Raw genomic sequence first — 18,470 nt, 5'->3', positions numbered from 1 at the left:
CTGCTATATTCAACCCTTAATTCATAGGACTTTAACAAGATACAATAAAAACCCAATTAAACCTCATCGCCCCGATAAATTATTGATCCAAAATGAAACCGAACAACCTGATTCCCAAGGAAAGATACCCACTGCGATCAACCTCTCCTCCATCCCATCATTTCACGCTCTCTTTGTTCACTTGATATATTGACCAGCTACATCTACGCAGACTTGTAAGAAAGCACCTAGACATCCTTGAGGAGTAGAAGATGCCATTGTTTGTCTTGCTGCAGCGTTGAGTAGCTCGATACTATCAATGGATTAGTTGTGAATCAGCTATGAATCTTCTCCTCTTTGACAGAAGCACAACAGCAGTGACATGACAGGAAAGATGGAGCGAGAACGTGGAACAAGGTTACTCACTCAGCTTTACCATAAACGCTCTTAACTAAAATATCAGTGCCACTCAGATTGTCGGGATATCCCCATATCGTCTCTTGTGAGATTGAAACTTGTACTATAATTTTCGATTTTATATTCGGTAGCATCATCGTTATACTTGCTATCAACGAATTCGATTCAGGTGAAAGTGAATACGAGATTGGGTGTCTGAAATTAACATAATGTAATTCTGCTCTAAGTCTCTGTGAAGTTGACCATAATTGACCTATCCTCTGAACGAACTATTTATCACCGACAGAGCAAAACGGATCAGTCAAAGTACCATTCACAACTGAGGCAGGAAGGATCTGAGACTTACAGTTGATAATGTCGTATAAGTTTTGGCTTTGACCATTTCTCTAGTAGCTATTTGTAACATCTCGAATAGACCTCGAGTTGGAGTTTGACTCCTTGCTATAGGACCCGATTTCCTTTGTTTCACTTCCTCATTTAGATAGTTCACTTGAGCGGAAGAGAGGTTGGCTATATGATCTCTACATGTGAATGTAAGTGAGATTTCACTGTCAAATTGTAATTCAAGTAGATCGTGATGAATTTTTGTCGGTCGCCATAGATGAAGATGTTGAATAGAATTGTACTCCTCTAAAATACACACGTCAGTATCAGCCAGTCCAGCTCATGATGAAATAGGAGAAGAATTGACTGACCTTGTAGTCGAATAGCATCAGATCGAGTGAATTGATCACATTGGGATTTGGCATGCTGGATCGCGTTTGTACAGTCCTTTTTAGTACTATTCAATTCTTCCAGTTTGGTGCTCAGGGCAGAGAGTTTGGCAGCTGATTCTTCTAGTTCGGCATTGAACGAGGTAATTTGAGCACTGATTTGACGGCATTGTCAGCTTACTCTTATTGACTAGTGATACTTTCCGCTCACCCTTGTTCGGCAATACCTTCTTTCAAAGAAGCCAACTCTTGCTGATCACACGCAGCGATCTCAGCTACTATTCCCCTTTCTCTTTCTAATTCAGCTTTTAGAGCAGCTTGTCTGGCTTTCAGATCAGGAAGTACCACGCCAGCATGCTCACTGAGAGCAGTCAATCGATCGTTGTCCTGTTGATGCAATCATCAGCAACATGCTTTTCCACCCTATGGTGAATAAATATTAGCTCACCTGTCGCATACCCTCCAACGCGCTCTCGACATCAGGCTTGATAGTTTGCATGAGCTGTAATTTCCAATCATACCACATCTCTTTAGCTTTGAGATGGGTATTTGTCTTGAATGACTTGAAAGTCAACTCGAATAATTGCTTATCCTCGTCTGTGGCAGCGAGATATTCCTGAATGACGGGGGGAGAATCTTCATCACATCTTGCTTCAAAGGCTTCGAGTTCAGCGTGACCAGTTCGGATATCTTCGCGGAGTTTGTTGGCGGCCTGATAATACGATGTCAGCATGGTGGTACTATACACGTCAACGGGGTAAGATCGACTAACCCAAGAGAACATGTTCAGGAAGATGGAATTGACTTGAGCTTCTGCGTATTCGTGCAAAGCAAACTCTCGATCTAAAGTGTATTGATCAGCTCTTGTCGATTGGACTTAGCACAACGGTACTCACCACCACCGGAATACGATTGGCCCAAAATGCCCTTAGCAACACTGCTTCGTCTTCTGTTCAGGCCGGGAAGCCCTTCCATGAATTGCACTCCTGTCATCTCAAGGAAAGAAGCCAACGAGAGTATTTGAGGTTGTTCCCACTCAGGTTCTGCTTCCTCCTCATCTTCCTCTACCTGAGGTGCCTCCTCCATCTCAGGATCAGCTACTCGAACCAGACTTTTTCTGCTAGCGGGACTTCGTGCAATACGCATAGGAGTACCTAGAGAAGCTCTAGGAGCACCCAAAGACAGGCGCGTGATACCAAGAGAAGCTCGCGGAACAGGCTGGGAAACGGGAGTACCTCCAAAAATTTCTTCCGATTCTGCGTCGGTTGTTGGGTTCACTTTAGATTTCTTATTACCATCACCGGAAACTTCATCTTCGTCTTCAGCTTGATCATCTCTTGCTCGTTTCTTACTGCCGCTAGAAGTGGCGGAACCGAAACTGAGCCGTTTAGCAACCTCTTCAGCGACTTCCATGCCACCCTTTCTAGGAGAGGTTGACTTCGTTGGACTAGGAGAGGGAGCGAAGACATTCCGTTTTTTACTGGCAGTTTCGCGTTCACGAGACTTCTGCACAGATGAGACTGTGGGTCTAGCAAAAGATGGTGTGCCAGAGATTGGTCGAGTATTTGTGGGTAGAGCTCGACCGGGGGAAACAGCGGGATGGGAGTATGATCGACCTGGAGAAGTGGTAGGATACCCCGGAGATACAGGAGGGAAGGAGATAATGCCTCCCTGTGCCACAGTCATCTCCATTCCATCATCATCTGCATCTTCTTGTTCTTGAGGAGGATGGATTGAGTGGTTGAAAGTAAAAGTCATGGTTTTCTCCCTCTGATTGCTGTTCATGGTATCTTCACCTGCTGAGCTGAGCGTATCATCAGGTCCAATGATACCTCCAAAAGCGACAGTCTCTTCCATTTCCACTTCGACTTCTCCTTCGACCGCTTCTCCTGGTCTGAGGTTTCTTCCTTCGGATCCTCGCGGAATTGGGAATGAATATCCAATCGAGTTTCGGTTTGACATTGCCCCTTCTGGGGCTATGGGAGGTAGAAGTCCGCCTACAGCGATTGTGAAGTCCATAGTCTTCTCTTCGTCTGCTGAGCGAGTCGAGATATCCGCTTCTTCAGTGACATCCGAATCAACAGTTGTATTGGCAGCCATTGAAGCTCGTCTGACTATTCCTCCAAACACGTTTTGCGTTATGTCCATGTCCATTTCATCTTCTTCCGCATCCTCTTCATCTCCATCGGAAGCAGCATCGCCATGGGGGTATTGTGCTCCCTCTGCATTAGGCTGACGGATAGCCCCCATTTCTACAGCACCATCGTCATCAGACTCAGAATTAGACTCATCCTCCAACTCCATGGATTCCTCTCCCTGTGTCTCGCCTTCTCCTCGAAATACGGATGGAGTGAATATATTAGGTTTGGAAATGGAGCCGAGATTCTGGATAGAAGACCTTCGACTGTGGGAAGATAACGATCCTCGGGGTGTGGTACTAGAAGAAGTGGAAGAGGGGCCTGGTAAAGCAAAGCTGATAGTTGGTGCTGGAGTGCCATCAGGGGACATGATCAAAGGACTTTTCTCGAACATCCTAAGAGAGACACGTGATTTAGCTATCTGTACAGAGCTCGCAATCCGAAAGTTGTTCGCCGAACTGACCTGACATGGGCATTAGGAGCAAAGCTAACTCTCCTGGAGAAGGCTTGCGAGGAGGAAAATGCGATAGTATGAGCGTATTGTTGTGTATCTTCAGTATCGTCATTTCGAGATGGAAAAGATTTCAGGATGGACTTTCTCGGTTGCTATGACAGATGGAATTAGCTATACTATCCAACACATATGACATGAGCGAGAAGAAACTGCTCACTAGAAGTTTTCCAGACTTCCTTCTAGGACTCATTCCTCCGCCCGCTTTCCCTACTTGAAATCCTGCTGTACCCAAGCCTTCCCCTCCAAAGCTGACAGCACCCCTCTTCTTCGCCTTGAAGTCCTTGTTAGTGATCGGTAGGGTCATTTGATCGACATTGAGGTCTTGTTCCATCAACGAAAAGGACTTGCGTAACTTGGGAGATCTAGCCGCAAGTGACATGTTGAAAGCTGTTTATCGTATCTCCTTGAGTTCAAATATTGTCGATGAATCCGGGAAGAGTACAAACTTTGTATATGGTTGAGCGCGTACGTGAGCGTGAAAAGCCAAGACAGAAAGGGGTCAGTAAGTCGTCTTGGATATTGTATATGATATTTGTGGTGTTGAAACTACAGACAATGATATATCTGTTGTGCGAATGGTTGAATATGTTTGTTTGTTTTGTTTGTTTTGTTTTGTTTTGTTTACATCGATCATCGGATACCATACATGTTGAATGATATTTGATCCCGCTCTCAGCGACAAAAGCGATGTGTTACACCCGTGGAAAAGTGACGATAGTGCCACATCAAAGTCAGTCGCGTGGCAAGACAGTTCTGCCACGTGAGTGCCACCTGGTCTGCAAAGTAATGTTCGCCAGCTGGAAACAAAGTAGAGGATGACGATAGGACTCAGAATGATAGCGAAAAGCATATCACGACGCTGCTCATTAATACCTGCAAGGTGACCTTAACGACGTGGTCATATGGCGTATACATCTAGCCACTATGGCAGCTGCTATGACCTCTTCAACGGCCATGGTCGATCCGATGCACTATTATCGAGCAAAAAGGGACCGGGAAAGGCGAACGTACGTACAGACAGTTCTGAAAACAGGTTTTGTGGAAACTAAGGATTGCAACGCTATTTTAGTGTGTTGAAAACGTACAAGATCCTGGGATTCATCTCGTCAGGTATGATCTCAATCGATGAAACCGAAATAGATAGAATTTTTAGCTGAAAGACCATGCTTAGGCACCTATGGAAGAGTGTATAAAGCAGTCTTATTGCCATCATCATCTGCTTCGAAATCGGGAAGTACAAACAAATCTACTTTACCTTCGTCTGCCAGAGCTGCATTATCAATACCAAAAGATAAGATACCATCGCCGTCCACATCCACAACATCATCATCCAACCATACATCCAATCTTGACCCTTTAAACAATCCCGATATGTGTATGCGGCCGGGTGACTTACCAGCTAGAGAAGGGGATGTGTTCGCGATCAAAAAGTTCAAACCGGACAAGGAAGGAGATGTTTTGACTTATGCAGGTATTAGTCAATCTGGGGCGAGAGAGATTATGGTGAGTGGACGAAAGAACGCTATGGCTTCAAAGGGGAAGCTGACATATGTGTGTATCGATCATTTCTAGTTAAATAGGGAACTAAATCATCGCAATTTAGTAGCTTTGAGAGAAGTCATTCTGGAAGATAAAGCTATCTATATGGTATTCGAATATGCCGAACATGATTTTTTGGTGAATTCATTTCTTTGTTTCCGAGGACCTGAAAACTTCCCGCTAAATCCACTTGGCTCACTCGTAATTAGCAAATAATCCACCATCATTCCCAAACTACACGAACACCCATTCCATCGCCAACGTTACGTCGCTTATTACATCAATTACTATGTGGAGTCCACTTCCTCCACTCGAATTTCGTCTTACATCGAGATTTGAAGCCGGCCAATATCCTCGTCAATTCTTCGGGAGTCGTCAAAATTGGTGATTTGGGTCTGGCCAGACTATGGCATAAACCACTGGCTCAAGGTGGTTTATTCGGTGGTGATAAGGTTGTAGTGACAATTTGGTATAGAGCACCCGAGTTGATTCTGGGTGCAAAACATTATACTGCTGCCGTTGGTGAGTACCCCTGTCTTCGCCTTCTGTATTCAATGTACTTCTTTTTGAAGGCAATAACTGACGAAAACTGGTGTCAGACCAATGGGCGATTGGCTGTATCTATGCTGAATTGCTTGCCCTACGACCGATATTCAAAGGTGACGAAGCCAAGATGGATGGAAAGAAACAATTACCTTTCCAAAGAGATCAAATGGGTAAAATATGCGAAGTGTTAGGTCCTGTAAAACGTGATTTACCTATTGCTTTATTGACCATTGAAGGGTATCAGCTGATTAACATATCACGTTGGCTGGAATGTTTTTATAGCCGATCAGTGGCCTGGTATAGTACATATGCCAGAATATAAAACATATATGACATCTGGACCGTAAGTAAACATGTTTATTTATTCGCGATCATCTCCTTCTTGTACATTTGATCGTGCTTGACGCGTTCACAAAGCTGAGCGATGTCATTTGAACAAGATATCCAAATCCGAACCCGCTTCCGACATGGTACCAACATCGATCGTCATCTTCTCAAGGATATGATCTACTCACCCGTCTATTCGAGTGGGATCCAGCACGGAGATTGACTGCTAGAGAAGCCTTGGCTCATCCTTGGTTTCAAGAAGAAGGTGGTGTTTCTGCAAAGTAAGTCACATGAACTACCCCCTTGCAAGATGCTACCAATCGTCGAGATAGCCTGTTGATGCTTTTCTGGCGGTTTATTAGGAGCGTCTTTGAAGGGAGTTCGGTCGCTTATCCAACCAGAAGAGTGACACATGAAGACAATGGTGATGCTAAGATGGGATCGTAAGTTTGGTCTTTCTTCATCATATGGATACGAGCAATTTTCCGTGTCTATGGCACATTATGCAGAAATGGAGAACCAACTGCTAACGAGGTTGGGAGAATAGGTTACCACCTTCAATGGCTCAACCTCGATTACCATCAAGTAGCAATTTTAGACCCGCCAGCGCGAACGTCACTCAACCGGCAAAAAAGAAGCCAAGGGTATAGTATTCTCATTAGAAACCTTCCCATCTGTACAGGAGTCAATGGATTTGCCATTGTTGCGTAAACATGTTGTATTAGTAGCATATGAATGTTGTATTTCCTGCACATGCTTATCATCTTGCCCAAGTCGCAAAGGCACACCATACATATTTATGGTATTTCGACGAGACGTTGTGTCCGCACAAAGTGATGAAGACGAAATATGCGTAGCTACTACTGTACGCATCGGTCAAAGGACTGCAGTACACTAGAGAATGACTCATTCACAGTCCTTTCATGTCTTCATCTGAGATCTTTTGTGCTTATCCAGTCCTTTCAGACAGTTTTATCCCCGAATAGTCAAACAAATGTATGGCGAGCTATTTAGCCCTTTGTGTATATATAAAAGGCTAGATATTCATTTATATATCTCTCTGTTCGCCACTGTATCCTTCGAGCATTCATCTTTCATCAATACATTCCTCTCCCACTTTTTCATACTCATTAGCGTCTGATACGTTATGTCTGAAGACCGCAGTGTTAAGCCGGGATCTAGTGGGTTTCTCAAGAGATCTTTCCGCAAACTCTGGGGCGGTAGCAGTGCTGGTACTGCCAATCCCTCTAATAGTTCACCGCCATCCAACTACACCGATCAAGTTGACAATGTTGTCCCTGGAAAATCTCTTTCCGCTGGACCCTCTCAAGCCGATGCTAGGCTTGAGACTGAGACTGCAGCGGACAGTAGAAAGTGGTACGATCAAAGGAAGGAGTGTGAGTACAGCCCTCCCTTCTTCGTTATCTTCGGTCACGCACTGACATGTGCGATGTAATGTACCTACGATCGTCAACGAAAATCAGGTGCGAGACTAGTAACATCAGTATCAGGCCTATTAAGCTTAAGTCGAATCCCCTGTTCTGATGTCCCTGAACATGGTCAACTTCTGCAAATGTATTCCAGGTTTACGCGGACTAGTCCTGGAAAACCTGAAGCTGACGAGTTATTCGACGAGATACGCTCAACGGTTGTGGCGATCAAGCGTCGATACACTGTGACACGTGAGTTTCGAATCCTCCTTAGAAAGTGCCCTTCTGACAGGAACAGTTCCACCTTGCAGAACTTCCACCACCAGAAAATGATGACGATTCTGGTGTTGAGCCGTGAGCAGTGTGTCTGTTGACAATCCACCGTAATCAGCACATATGAGCTTTTGATCGAGATATGTTTTAGTATGACTTGAGGAATCAGGGAGAACCGGTCAACTATTGACTAGGTTAGGTAGATGAGTATGCAAGGTACTGTCCAAAGATGATCGGATATCCGGTATATTTTGTCAATTTACATCATTAGCTGTTTCTCCCGGCCGAAACTCGACATAGAATCTACACTCTCTAACGAAAAATGCAATCGATAAGTAGTATAAAACGGTCAGACATTCATCATGTCCCGTGTCGTCATTTGCATCATAATATTTGAATTGGAAAAGTATACAACATCCATCACTAACGTATCGTGACTTGTAGAACATGGCTTTCTCATAATTGGCAATCGAAACCTTTGATCTGCGACTTCGGTCTTTGTCTTTGTCTTTCCTCTTCTTCTGAAGTACTTTTTGTCGTACTTGAACTATTTTGACTATCTTCTCTTGACATTTGCTTTGATTGGAATTGTTCTTTTTCATCTTGGTCCTTGAGTATTTCTTTTCGATCATCATGGGAAGCTTTTGGAGTCGAATTATCTGTTATGAACAAGTTTTGAACGATTGTCGTAAGGTTGCTGATTGTTTTACCTCTTCCTCTCTTCTCAGGAATATCGTCTTTGGGTGTTAAAGGTCCGGGTGAACTTCTTGATCTATGTCGACGTTCCACTTCCACATCCTTATCCATTTCGCTACTCTTCCCATGATACGATCTATCTTTTCCACTCTGACTCGTAGAAGGGTTCATCTCATAACCTACTCTCCTAGACATCATTCCGACTCCGGCTAGCTGAGTCAGACTCTCCGATTCTAATTTGATTTCAAAGAGATCTAAGATAAATCGTCTCACTGGCGCTTGATAATGATTTGTGGAAATTGATCGAAGCGCACGATGGAAAAGAGTAATGGATGAGAAATATCGAGGATGTCGATTACGTATTCTGGAAAAAATAACAACCAAAATTTCATTAGCATTAATACCTCAACATTACAGTACAAAAGCCAGACATGCCGTTTCAGATTATTCATTGCTCCAGCAGCCAAGACGTAATTCGATAAATTGGCTATAGAAGTCATTATATCCGCTTCTAATCCTGTTAACTTCGGTAGAGGTGGATAAGTTGAATCGAAATGTGGTCTCTCCCAAGAATCAATCTGTAAATCGTACATTGATTGTTAGTGAAATTGTTTCAAAAAAGCTCTCATACACGGGGAGGCAACAATGTATTTCACTTACGCTGACGAACCGTGAGATATCATTTGGCAGACATAATCCTGTCGTTTGTCCTAACGGTGTACGAGTAGAAATCCATCCAAATTCTTCCAATATTTCAGCTCCCATCCGCGAAGTAGATATTAGACCAATGACGAAGAAGCATGTTCTAAGCAGAATCCACTCTGTCAGTGCAAGGTCTAAAATCTCTGTGCAATGCTGCATTATTCACTTACCCTCTTATCGTAAGGATCGGTGATTGTTCGGCAATCTCTACGATATCTTCAATAATTTCTTCATCTTCCAGAAATGGTAAACCGCCTTCTGTGGATCCGATATTACCCTACCAATTCGTACATGTCAGCGGTACCCTTCGGAATGACCCAGCTGTCACGGACGAGAATGTGGACGTACCAAGGACCACAAAACACTTTTGAGGTTTGTCAAGACTCCTTGATCGCTAGCTTCCATTCCATGCAATCTCACAATTTCCGCAAACTCAGCTACGATGCCTCTTGCTTTGATAAGTTGACATCCTTCAGCTGTCTTTGTGAGTTCTCCAAGGAAGTGCGTGGGAGCAGGACCGTCATAGATCCTATCACACTAAAGTCAGCACATTCTGCATGCATATTAGACGAATGAAGACACCAACCAATAATCTTCAACAGTATCACTCGACCACGGTCTAATTGTTTTCGACACGAAGGTTTCCGCTTCTATGACATAAAGAAGATTACGTTCCTACATATGTGTAATGAATCAGCTGGAATTTACTGTCTCTGCAGAGATCGAGCTCACCATAAGCCAGCTGTCAAGTTCTCTGTCTATATACTGAGCTTGATGTAAATATCTGAACCCCACGCTGGTCGACACAAATCTGAAGTTGACGTATGAATCAGCTTATATGAATGACTATACGATCAGTAGGATGAAGATGTACCGCATGAACAGGGGATGACCGACATCACCCAGATGTTCCAAAGTTGGTCTCAACTGGACTATTTTTTCCAGATTATTTGGATCCGTACAAGCTTCCTCTAGGTACATGACTGCCACATCGCATACTTCCATCGAAGTGTCATAAAGCTGAGTTATCATAAGCTGAAGACCCCAATCAAGGAGATTGGGTTGTTCTTGCAGTAATCGACCTAGATGATGGGTTGCGAACAGACGAGATTCCTAAGAGGTTGTGAAGCCGGTCTGAGTATATATAATCATAACGGTAGGTTACCATAACTCACCATATAGCTTGATGTCAGAGCCTTGGATAGTACTATACGGGGATGTGCATCTCTGATGATGACTATCAGCTCAGCTTGCCAGAGATTTACGAGAAAAACCAGCTCACAGTGTATAATCAAAGCACTCTATGATGATGCGGATGAGATCATCTCTACTCCTCTGTTCGCTCAGATGATAGAAACATGTGAAGAACTTGAATTTTTCCAGCAGTCTAGAAGTATTGGTAGTGATTAGGGGCGTAAATGAATTGTTCAAAATGCATCGGGAGATGTTAAACTCACTTCATTCCTTCACGATGTTTACTTAGCATTCCTATCATTTCAAAATATCCATAGGTGAGGGTGTTCTCTAACCTATCTCGAGCTAATATAGGTTGAGCAGTAGGTTGTCCCACATACTGTATTGATACGCAAATCAGTCATTCTTGCCCATGTTCCCCTTCGAGAATTGAGAGTAGTGAACATACCTGATCTAGTTCGTTGAAACATTCTAACATCTGTTTTAGTAATTTATCTTCCGTGATATATTTGATCCCTTCTGCACTGCTTAGCATAGTCGAAATGAGGGCACATCCAAGTTTGACCCATTTATGACTTGGCTAAAATGGCATTTTACCCATCAGTCATCTCATAGCTTGGATTGCAATACAGATTGACTCACTCTAGTTCGCTTGATATCTGAGAATCTATAATTGTATGGATGGAAGAAGGAAAATAGCCTTCTGACGAACTTAGTAGCTTTGATAGCTTCGTCTAGTCGTTTAGGATTCAGTAAAGGTCCTTCTATTAGATCCATGATTATCTCATAATTCCATTTAGTGTGTTCACGATGAAGAAGTAGCTGGGCAATTGGATGTTAGCTTGACAGACTATCAGCCGCATATTACAACACTTACTCCCGAATCAACAATCATCTGTTGGAATTGCTTATCTTCAACCTGTAATCCCAATCTAAGTTTCACGGACTGAACCTGTCTTTGACCTCGTTCCAGTGGATCTTGCTGTAAAGGGGTTGTGCTATTCAAAAGTTGTCAATATTGCTAGCTTGTGTTTTCTAAGGCAATTTTACCGGTGTACGAACCTAGTCTTGTCTTTAGCGGATCGTTTGCCTGCTTTACTCTGATTCCTATTCAGACTATCTATAGAGGACAAAGCCGAAAGAGCAGCCATTCTTTCTCCTGGATTCTTGAAATCTGTAGCTTCCGAGAACAGTTGGGGTAAGGACTATAGTCAATCAGGCGACAGGTTTGATCAACACATACATTGTCGATCGCGCGTGACTCTGAAACTTACCTGTAATTGAGCGGCGAATTTAAGTGGTAAAACCCTATTTGCCATTTGTAGTACTTCACCCAAAAGTAATGTCGCTTTGCGATTCAGAGTGCTGTTATCTTCCTCAATCACAGCGACCAGAGCCTGTAAAATATGTGAACGTACAAATCAGTATATCCGCGTAATCGCTCGACACTCTGGACGAAGTATCTACCTCTAGTAAACCCGCTTCAAGGAAAATGGAAAGCAACAAAGCAACATAGTGATCAACCAATGTCAAGCCTTGTGCTTCTTCTTCTTCGTGTCCATCGTCTACCAGCTGTTGAGTTGTGGCTTCTTGTGTTCGTGTGTAGACTAAAGGTAGATAGAGAGCCCAAGATATGTCAGCTAGTTCCGAACGAGATGGCTTCCAGTGGCGTTTCACTTACCTGTCAATCTCTTTCCATCAAGAAAAGCATTTGTCCAAGTCGGCGATTTGATTCTCAGAGATACGAAAAGAAGATCCATAAGGGCATTCTGATTCATTCCATAAGTCAGCGTCAATTGAACTTGATTGGAACCAATAAATAGTCAGGCTCTACCCACTCTCATATCTGTATTTGGGACGTGCAAAGAACTGATCAAACTTTTGATAGCTCTGTAGTTATCCATACACATATAGATTAGACCTTGATATGCGTCATGATGGTCAGAACTCCTTCAAATTAATTGCGAAAGTCAGAGAGATTGCTCACCTGACCAAGAAGAAAGCAGCATTCCAACATTCCTAACGGTATTCTCAAGATTTTCGAGATATCTACCTTGTTGTCTTGTCGGTATTTTACCGTATGCTTCTGTCAATCCAACCAATACAGCCTGTCACGTTTCCTATCAGTCTCAATCCGCAAGCAAGATTGAAAGATATGATAGGTGGATATACCTCTAGATCACCTCCTGGTAATAGCAGTTCTCTGGTATTTGGTTGATTAACTAGATACAATAGTAGTCCAGTGATTGCCGGTCCTAATTCCGATGGGCCATCTTTGAATGCCAATAAGACTGTTCTGAACGCATTAGATTGCACGAGGCATCTTAAATCGAGAAGACCTATTAATATCTACCATGTAAGCTGTCGTTGTCCTCGTGCACAGAATGAAGAGGAGACAGGATGAGACGCAAAGGGTAGCATGACGCACCGATTTCAACAAGAGTTTCCATACAGACTGTTCTCATCGCATCATCCGGGTTCTCAGCCGCACTGACTACAGCTCTAACCAAACCATCCGTCAGAGGTACTCTGTTCTCCAGTAGCTTCTGTATTGGACTTTCAGGAGAAGTGAGATGATGAGAATGTGATCTTCTTTTTGCTGTGAGAGGTGAAGAGCTTGGTCTTTGGGGTGGTAGAGGTGGTAGGATAATGACGGCTCGTAACAATCGAAGAGACTGTTCTCGCTCGTGTACAGCTTTAGAATCTCGAGTGAATGTGCTTTAAAGATCATGTCGGCGTCAGAGACTTCCTACAGGTCATGGAACATCGTACTAACCGTATGATCAACCATTCTATACCAGCTTCAATCATTTTCCCCCATGATTGTCTAGTAAGAAGATATCTCATGAGTCTGTATCCAGCTGCTCTGTGCCGGGGAGTCGCCGAATCGCCCAGAAACGGAATCAAGCTGAAATGGGATAATCAGTCAGCTGCAAATGCTCAACAGCCAAGGACGATATGCGTATAGCATGATACGTGTGAGGGAGATATAGTGAAGGAGTGATAGCTTACGATTGTATTATGTCATCCATATCTGATATCAAAGCCAGTCTCAGTCCATCATTCTTCTTCAACGAATCAGCTAATTTGATCATCAAATCGTATGGTTCGTCGTTCCTCTGTTGTCCTTGATTGGTTTCTTTCGATTTACCTCTACCCAATTCCCTTATTCTTTTAATGGTATTTATTGAATCTTCTATCAATCCAGTTATATCTTCATCATTGGTATATTGTTGTTGGTTTTGTTCTTGTTTACCATTGGCAAAATTCAGATTCAAGTTGAGATTCAACCTGTTATCTGATCTTTCGTTGTAATCAGATATGTCATCTGCTGCTCCACTGCCAGAGGCATGATTAGTCCCAGTTGAACGTGATCTTGGTCTACTTGAAGCATTCGAAGAAGACTGTATTCCCCTCGATGGTGTTCCTTGATTACTTGCATTCCCATTCCCATTCCCGTTCCCATTACCATTACTTGTGAACTGGGTATAGCCTTCAAAGTAATCTCGTTCTCTATCTTTTTCAGGTGTTAAATTCGAATGATATCTAGTTGGTTTAGGTCTTATTCCAGCTGACCCTGGTCCTCCACCACCACCACCACCACCACCACCTAGTAACGATGACGAAAGTGATGAAGACAATAACGGTGGACCTTGTCCTTGTGAATGTGATTGTGATTGTGTCAATGACGAAGATGATGGATATCCATTTAATCTAGGCTGGGGTCTACGTCTAGTACGTTGTGGTGTCCCTGTTCAAGCAACTCAAATCAGTGATTCACACTCAACACCTTGTCCGGTACAGAGCATGATATGGAGATTTCAAGAGGATGTGAGAGCAGGAACTTAGTGAGATAATATAAGAATATAGTGACTTACCTCTCAGTCTCTCTAATCTAGCTTCTAGAGATTTGATACGTTCATTAGCAGCTTCTAATTGAGCTGTTATATTTTCTTTAACTTTTTCTTGATCTCCTGAATCTGCACCTCCTTTCTTTTCAATGACCTTTATATGTGATATCAGCTACATAGTTCGATTCTGACTAGCAGAGAGATCCACGACACGATGTGGTGCACTTTTATCTAACCGATCACTTGTATAGCAAGGTGAATAAGATACTCACATCCAACATCTTTTCGGCACCATATTGTACTCTCCTCTCTATCCCAAGTTTATTTTCTATACTTTCAATCTGTCATCATCCAAGGCGAAAGGAGTGTTGTACGTTCATCAGTACGGGCTATTAAAGATCATGGAATACGAGGAGAATCAGACTCACAGTTTCTCCATCATCACTATCATCTTCTATTCCTGCTTTAGCAGGAGAAGGTCTTGGGAAAGCCATTATTTTTTAATGATCACTCTTATCTAGCTGATCAACCTTGACGTGCTTCCTCTGTATTGCATTCAGAGCTTCTCCTCAGAATGATCCGCTGAAAGCCATTGAATCTATCGCGTTGCGTCTCACCGCATTGATCTTTTCTTGCTTTGAAAGGACGATGATTCCTCCGTTTCCTCGAAGGCGGTCTTCAGCTGTTGTACAAATTTGACACCAACAACAAAGATGTGTGCCGCTAATAGGAATAGAAAAGACGAGGGACTCGATGATGTGATCGTATATACGAAGCTAGCGTTGTTCTTTTGTTGTTGATGTGTGTATTTGGACTGATTTCGAACAATACTCGACAATCGTTGAACATAACGCGGGGCAACTGATTTGTGGCTGCTGCGGTGTTGATGACGGCTTAAACCGTGATCACGAGGAACATCATATATCATATTGATTGTTCCACCTTCAAAATCTCATGTATGCATTGTGAAGCTTGGTGCAGCATGAATCAGATATGATGGTAAGTCATTCATAGGACCCAAATTGAAAACATGTAAGAATGAGCGAATAGTGAAGTAAGCAAGAAGATCCTCCATTCCCCTTTATATCAACCTGTATATGTATTATTAATATTGTCTACTGCTTCCGAGAGGTACGAGTATATATCACTCTAAAAATGAAATCAGACTGATCTAAGTTATCTAACAAAATTTCAAAACAAAATATGACACATCAAAATCGTAAGCTTCGCATCTCGTCATTCAAACATTTTCTCCCCCTAGAGTCACTTGTCTTATTTGGATCCTTGACTTTTGTTGTATGGTCATGGGGACGTGAGGTAAGGTTTTAAACCTTGTCTACAATGGGATAAGTTGAATTCGAATGTGAACTCGATGCTGGTAATTCACCAGCCGATGATCTCTTCTCTTTATCATGCTCTTGTTCCCATCCTTGAGGATCAGACAAAGCGTAATCCTCTTCCATCGATTCGACAGTTTCATCTACTAAAGTTGATGTAGGAGGGAAGACGTATGATAGAGTCAAGTAGATACCGGCTCCCATAGCTGTTGAAGTGAGCCAAGATGCTTTATCTACACATTCGACGCCCAAAAATCAAGATTAGCTCGGGAAAAAAGTTTGGTTGTCACTAATAGAAAGCGATTGTGGACAACTTACAGAAGAAAGCGTAATTTCCGATATCGACTTTAGTGTTGATAGCATGAATCAGCCCTGGTAAGTTGATTGGAACAGCTATGAGGAGAGTGACTACTGCTCTCCAGTTGGTACCGTAATGATATTTGTATATACCCTCATTCTGGTACAACATAGGAACGTGAAATCTGGTTTTTCTGATGACCCAATAATCCGAGATCATGATAGCTACGATGGGAGCTAAGACGATGATATATCCGGATAAGAAAGTGGTCAAAGCCGTTGCAGAAGCTTGGATCTTCCAAGGACAGGTAACCCAGCCACCAAGAACAGCAGTGATGAATGCTCCTCTTCGGATGTTCAACCACTTAGGAGCTAAAAATGCGAAATCGTTTGAGGAAGCGATCGAGTTGGTAGAGATATTGGTACCGAGTGTAGCGAGAGCAAATGCGAATGCCACAAAGAAAGCCCCAGCTCTCGAAGTCCATTGCGCAATGATCATGGTTGGGTCCCAATACAATGTACCGTAGATTTCTTGACCAGCCGATGCGATGACGATACCGATGAATGAGAAGGTCCAGTAAACGAGAGGGATGAAGAGGAGTTGCCAGTAGGAGTCGGAAGTCTTATGCGCATATCTGGTAAGATCGGGCTACACGGCATTGTCAGGATTAGCATTTGTCGGTTTCCAAAGCAATGGGAACACTCGGATCGTTTGACTCACGATGTTGATGGCCAAAGTAGTTTTGCCACTAATAGCTACGTTGATACCGGCAACCCATGCCCAGGCTCGGGTAGAACCAGTCAATGTACTATGTTTGGCGAAGACTGGACCAGAACCGCCAGCGGTGTGTACAGCCCAACCGAGCGTTGCGAAAGCAGCGATGACAGCGACGATTGATTTGACGAAGAAGAGCCATCTCATTTTTCGAGGATGAATGAGAACAAGGGGGAATTGGACTGAAATGGATCAATACGCCTTGGTGTGAGTCACCAGCTTTCATAAGACTAAACATATTACTCACTGATCCAGAAGACAAAGTACGCGATCATTTTGTTACTAGCAACACCTTGCGCGACGGGTATAGTATTGGGGAAAGTCTTGAGAGAAGGCCAGATGGCTTCAAGGCAGATCAAAGTACATGACGCTCCGATAAATGTGTTGATACTGTTTTCGAGATGAACGATAGTATCAGCGGAGTTCATTTGATGGTAGCACAAGAAAGAAGGGCACTAACCCGAAGTAGAGAAGACCGAGAACGAGACGAGAGAACACGGCGAAGTAAGAGAAGTAAAAACCCATTGAAGCTCTTGAAGCGATAGAGAATGGGATATGATGTCTCGATCCGATAGTACCGTTCAGTGTCACAGCTACCGCAATGATGATATTACCGATCGCTCTAAGAGAAGTAAAGATGGATCGTCAGCATATATGGTTTTGACAAAGCAAAGATCGCATTATCAGGGTAAATTGATGAAGAAAGCTTACATAGCACCGGAAGCTTCACGCCAACTGAGACCCATAGCTACGATCGAACCGGCTTGTTGCATTGTACCGACATTTGCACCATCTGATAACCATAAGAACAAGTAATTGATGCTATGGGTACCAAACACAAGAATATCTCGTCAGCTTAGATCACAGACATGTTTCTTGGCGCCAATTTTGATGACTCACGCTCTCCAATTTCGTTGATCGATGGGCACGACATCAACATCGGCATTCGACCAACCATCTCTTGTAGCGTAAGAAGCTGGAGGTGTATCGAGATACCAATAATCCTTGGTGAACCATTTTTTAGGTTCAATCTTTGTGAAACCCATTATTCTTTCTTTGAAATCTGGTTGACGAGATACTAGAAGATATCTTTTGTTCAATTCTTTGTCTGAATCGTGAGTCGCGTAGGGGAACATATGATCGAATAATAGAATGAGAGGATGAAGAGAGGTAGTAAACGATTAGCTGATATTTCTTCGGCGAAGTATTGATAGATTTTCTGCAGCGCACCAGGCACAAGAAGAAATAACAGGATGAACCCAGTAAAGGAAGCAAAACAAGCTAGAAGAGGTGAGATGAAGAGCTAGTGAGATGACTAGTGCAGGATTATGATGAAAATCTCGGAATGTTGGTGGGTTCGTCAAATCAAACGAGGACAAATAGGAGGTTTATATATCCATTATTCGTGACATAAGGTGCAGGTTCGATTAAGAGTGAGGGGGAAGAAGGGGTTCTTCCAAAGATGGATTAAGACTGCGCCCTGGTTACTTGTTCACCTGGTCGTCAAGATATCTTGTTCTGATTGATTGATGAAGTTTGATGGAACTGAACGTGACATGTTGAACCTGGATATACTCCCACGCACGATACCTCTTACCCACCTTCAAACCCTTCAGAATCATTTCTCGATTGCAGGAAAACAAGATCCAGAACATCCGCCGGTCGAGATGCCCTCCTCTCCTGTCGTCCATCTCCTTTTCAAACGACTTCATCACCTTTCCATCGAAATTACACAGAGCCGC

At 43.1% G+C, this 18,470-nt stretch overlaps 5 protein-coding genes across 5 annotated transcripts; 2 read left to right on the top strand and 3 right to left on the bottom strand.

The window, feature by feature from the left end:
• Nucleotides 1-177: 177 nt before the first annotated feature.
• On the bottom strand, nucleotides 178-4,140 carry IL334_007896 (uncharacterized protein; the record flags this gene model as incomplete). Its single annotated transcript, XM_062939585.1, has 10 exons — nucleotides 178-292; nucleotides 406-665; nucleotides 743-1,026; nucleotides 1,092-1,264; nucleotides 1,321-1,496; nucleotides 1,558-1,821; nucleotides 1,882-1,952; nucleotides 2,006-3,642; nucleotides 3,711-3,853; nucleotides 3,919-4,140. 10 exons carry the CDS (start codon nucleotides 4,138-4,140, stop codon nucleotides 178-180), a joined length of 3,345 nt encoding a protein of 1,114 aa, XP_062795636.1.
• A 545-nt stretch (nucleotides 4,141-4,685) lies between these two features.
• Nucleotides 4,686-6,823, top strand: IL334_007895 (serine/threonine-protein kinase SSN3; the record flags this gene model as incomplete). Its single annotated transcript, XM_062939584.1, has 10 exons — nucleotides 4,686-4,768; nucleotides 4,831-4,871; nucleotides 4,933-5,264; nucleotides 5,334-5,438; nucleotides 5,510-5,822; nucleotides 5,900-6,049; nucleotides 6,129-6,189; nucleotides 6,287-6,454; nucleotides 6,536-6,616; nucleotides 6,721-6,823. 10 exons carry the CDS (start codon nucleotides 4,686-4,688, stop codon nucleotides 6,821-6,823), a joined length of 1,437 nt encoding a protein of 478 aa, XP_062795635.1.
• A 497-nt stretch (nucleotides 6,824-7,320) lies between these two features.
• On the top strand, nucleotides 7,321-7,961 carry IL334_007894 (uncharacterized protein; the record flags this gene model as incomplete). Its single annotated transcript, XM_062939583.1, has 3 exons — nucleotides 7,321-7,570; nucleotides 7,658-7,855; nucleotides 7,915-7,961. 3 exons carry the CDS (start codon nucleotides 7,321-7,323, stop codon nucleotides 7,959-7,961), a joined length of 495 nt encoding a protein of 164 aa, XP_062795634.1.
• A 371-nt stretch (nucleotides 7,962-8,332) lies between these two features.
• On the bottom strand, nucleotides 8,333-14,813 carry IL334_007893 (uncharacterized protein; the record flags this gene model as incomplete). The annotated part of the gene is made up of 27 exons (XM_062939582.1): nucleotides 8,333-8,936; nucleotides 9,008-9,150; nucleotides 9,233-9,377; nucleotides 9,445-9,551; nucleotides 9,623-9,803; nucleotides 9,861-9,949; nucleotides 10,007-10,085; nucleotides 10,149-10,387; nucleotides 10,450-10,501; nucleotides 10,557-10,661; nucleotides 10,732-10,847; nucleotides 10,917-11,048; nucleotides 11,111-11,290; nucleotides 11,346-11,466; nucleotides 11,531-11,673; nucleotides 11,743-11,865; nucleotides 11,936-12,075; nucleotides 12,150-12,237; nucleotides 12,307-12,389; nucleotides 12,456-12,576; nucleotides 12,641-12,807; nucleotides 12,897-13,186; nucleotides 13,245-13,376; nucleotides 13,481-14,219; nucleotides 14,347-14,473; nucleotides 14,592-14,660; nucleotides 14,748-14,813. The coding sequence occupies 27 exons, from the start codon at nucleotides 14,811-14,813 to the stop codon at nucleotides 8,333-8,335; spliced, it is 4,581 nt and encodes a 1,526-aa protein (XP_062795633.1).
• An 831-nt stretch (nucleotides 14,814-15,644) lies between these two features.
• IL334_007892 (uncharacterized protein) lies at nucleotides 15,645-17,864 on the bottom strand (the record flags this gene model as incomplete). The annotated part of the gene is made up of 7 exons (XM_062939581.1): nucleotides 15,645-15,889; nucleotides 15,975-16,602; nucleotides 16,675-16,910; nucleotides 16,976-17,118; nucleotides 17,189-17,350; nucleotides 17,440-17,550; nucleotides 17,629-17,864. The coding sequence occupies 7 exons, from the start codon at nucleotides 17,862-17,864 to the stop codon at nucleotides 15,645-15,647; spliced, it is 1,761 nt and encodes a 586-aa protein (XP_062795632.1).
• Between the last annotated feature and the right edge of the window lie 606 nt (nucleotides 17,865-18,470).

Source organism: Kwoniella shivajii, chromosome 11, assembly GCF_035658355.1.
Source record: "Kwoniella shivajii chromosome 11, complete sequence".
Classification (NCBI taxonomy): Eukaryota; Fungi; Basidiomycota; class Tremellomycetes; order Tremellales; family Cryptococcaceae; genus Kwoniella; species Kwoniella shivajii.
The sequence above is the reverse complement of the archived record's forward strand: the minus strand, read 5'-3'. Positions and strand labels throughout refer to the sequence as shown.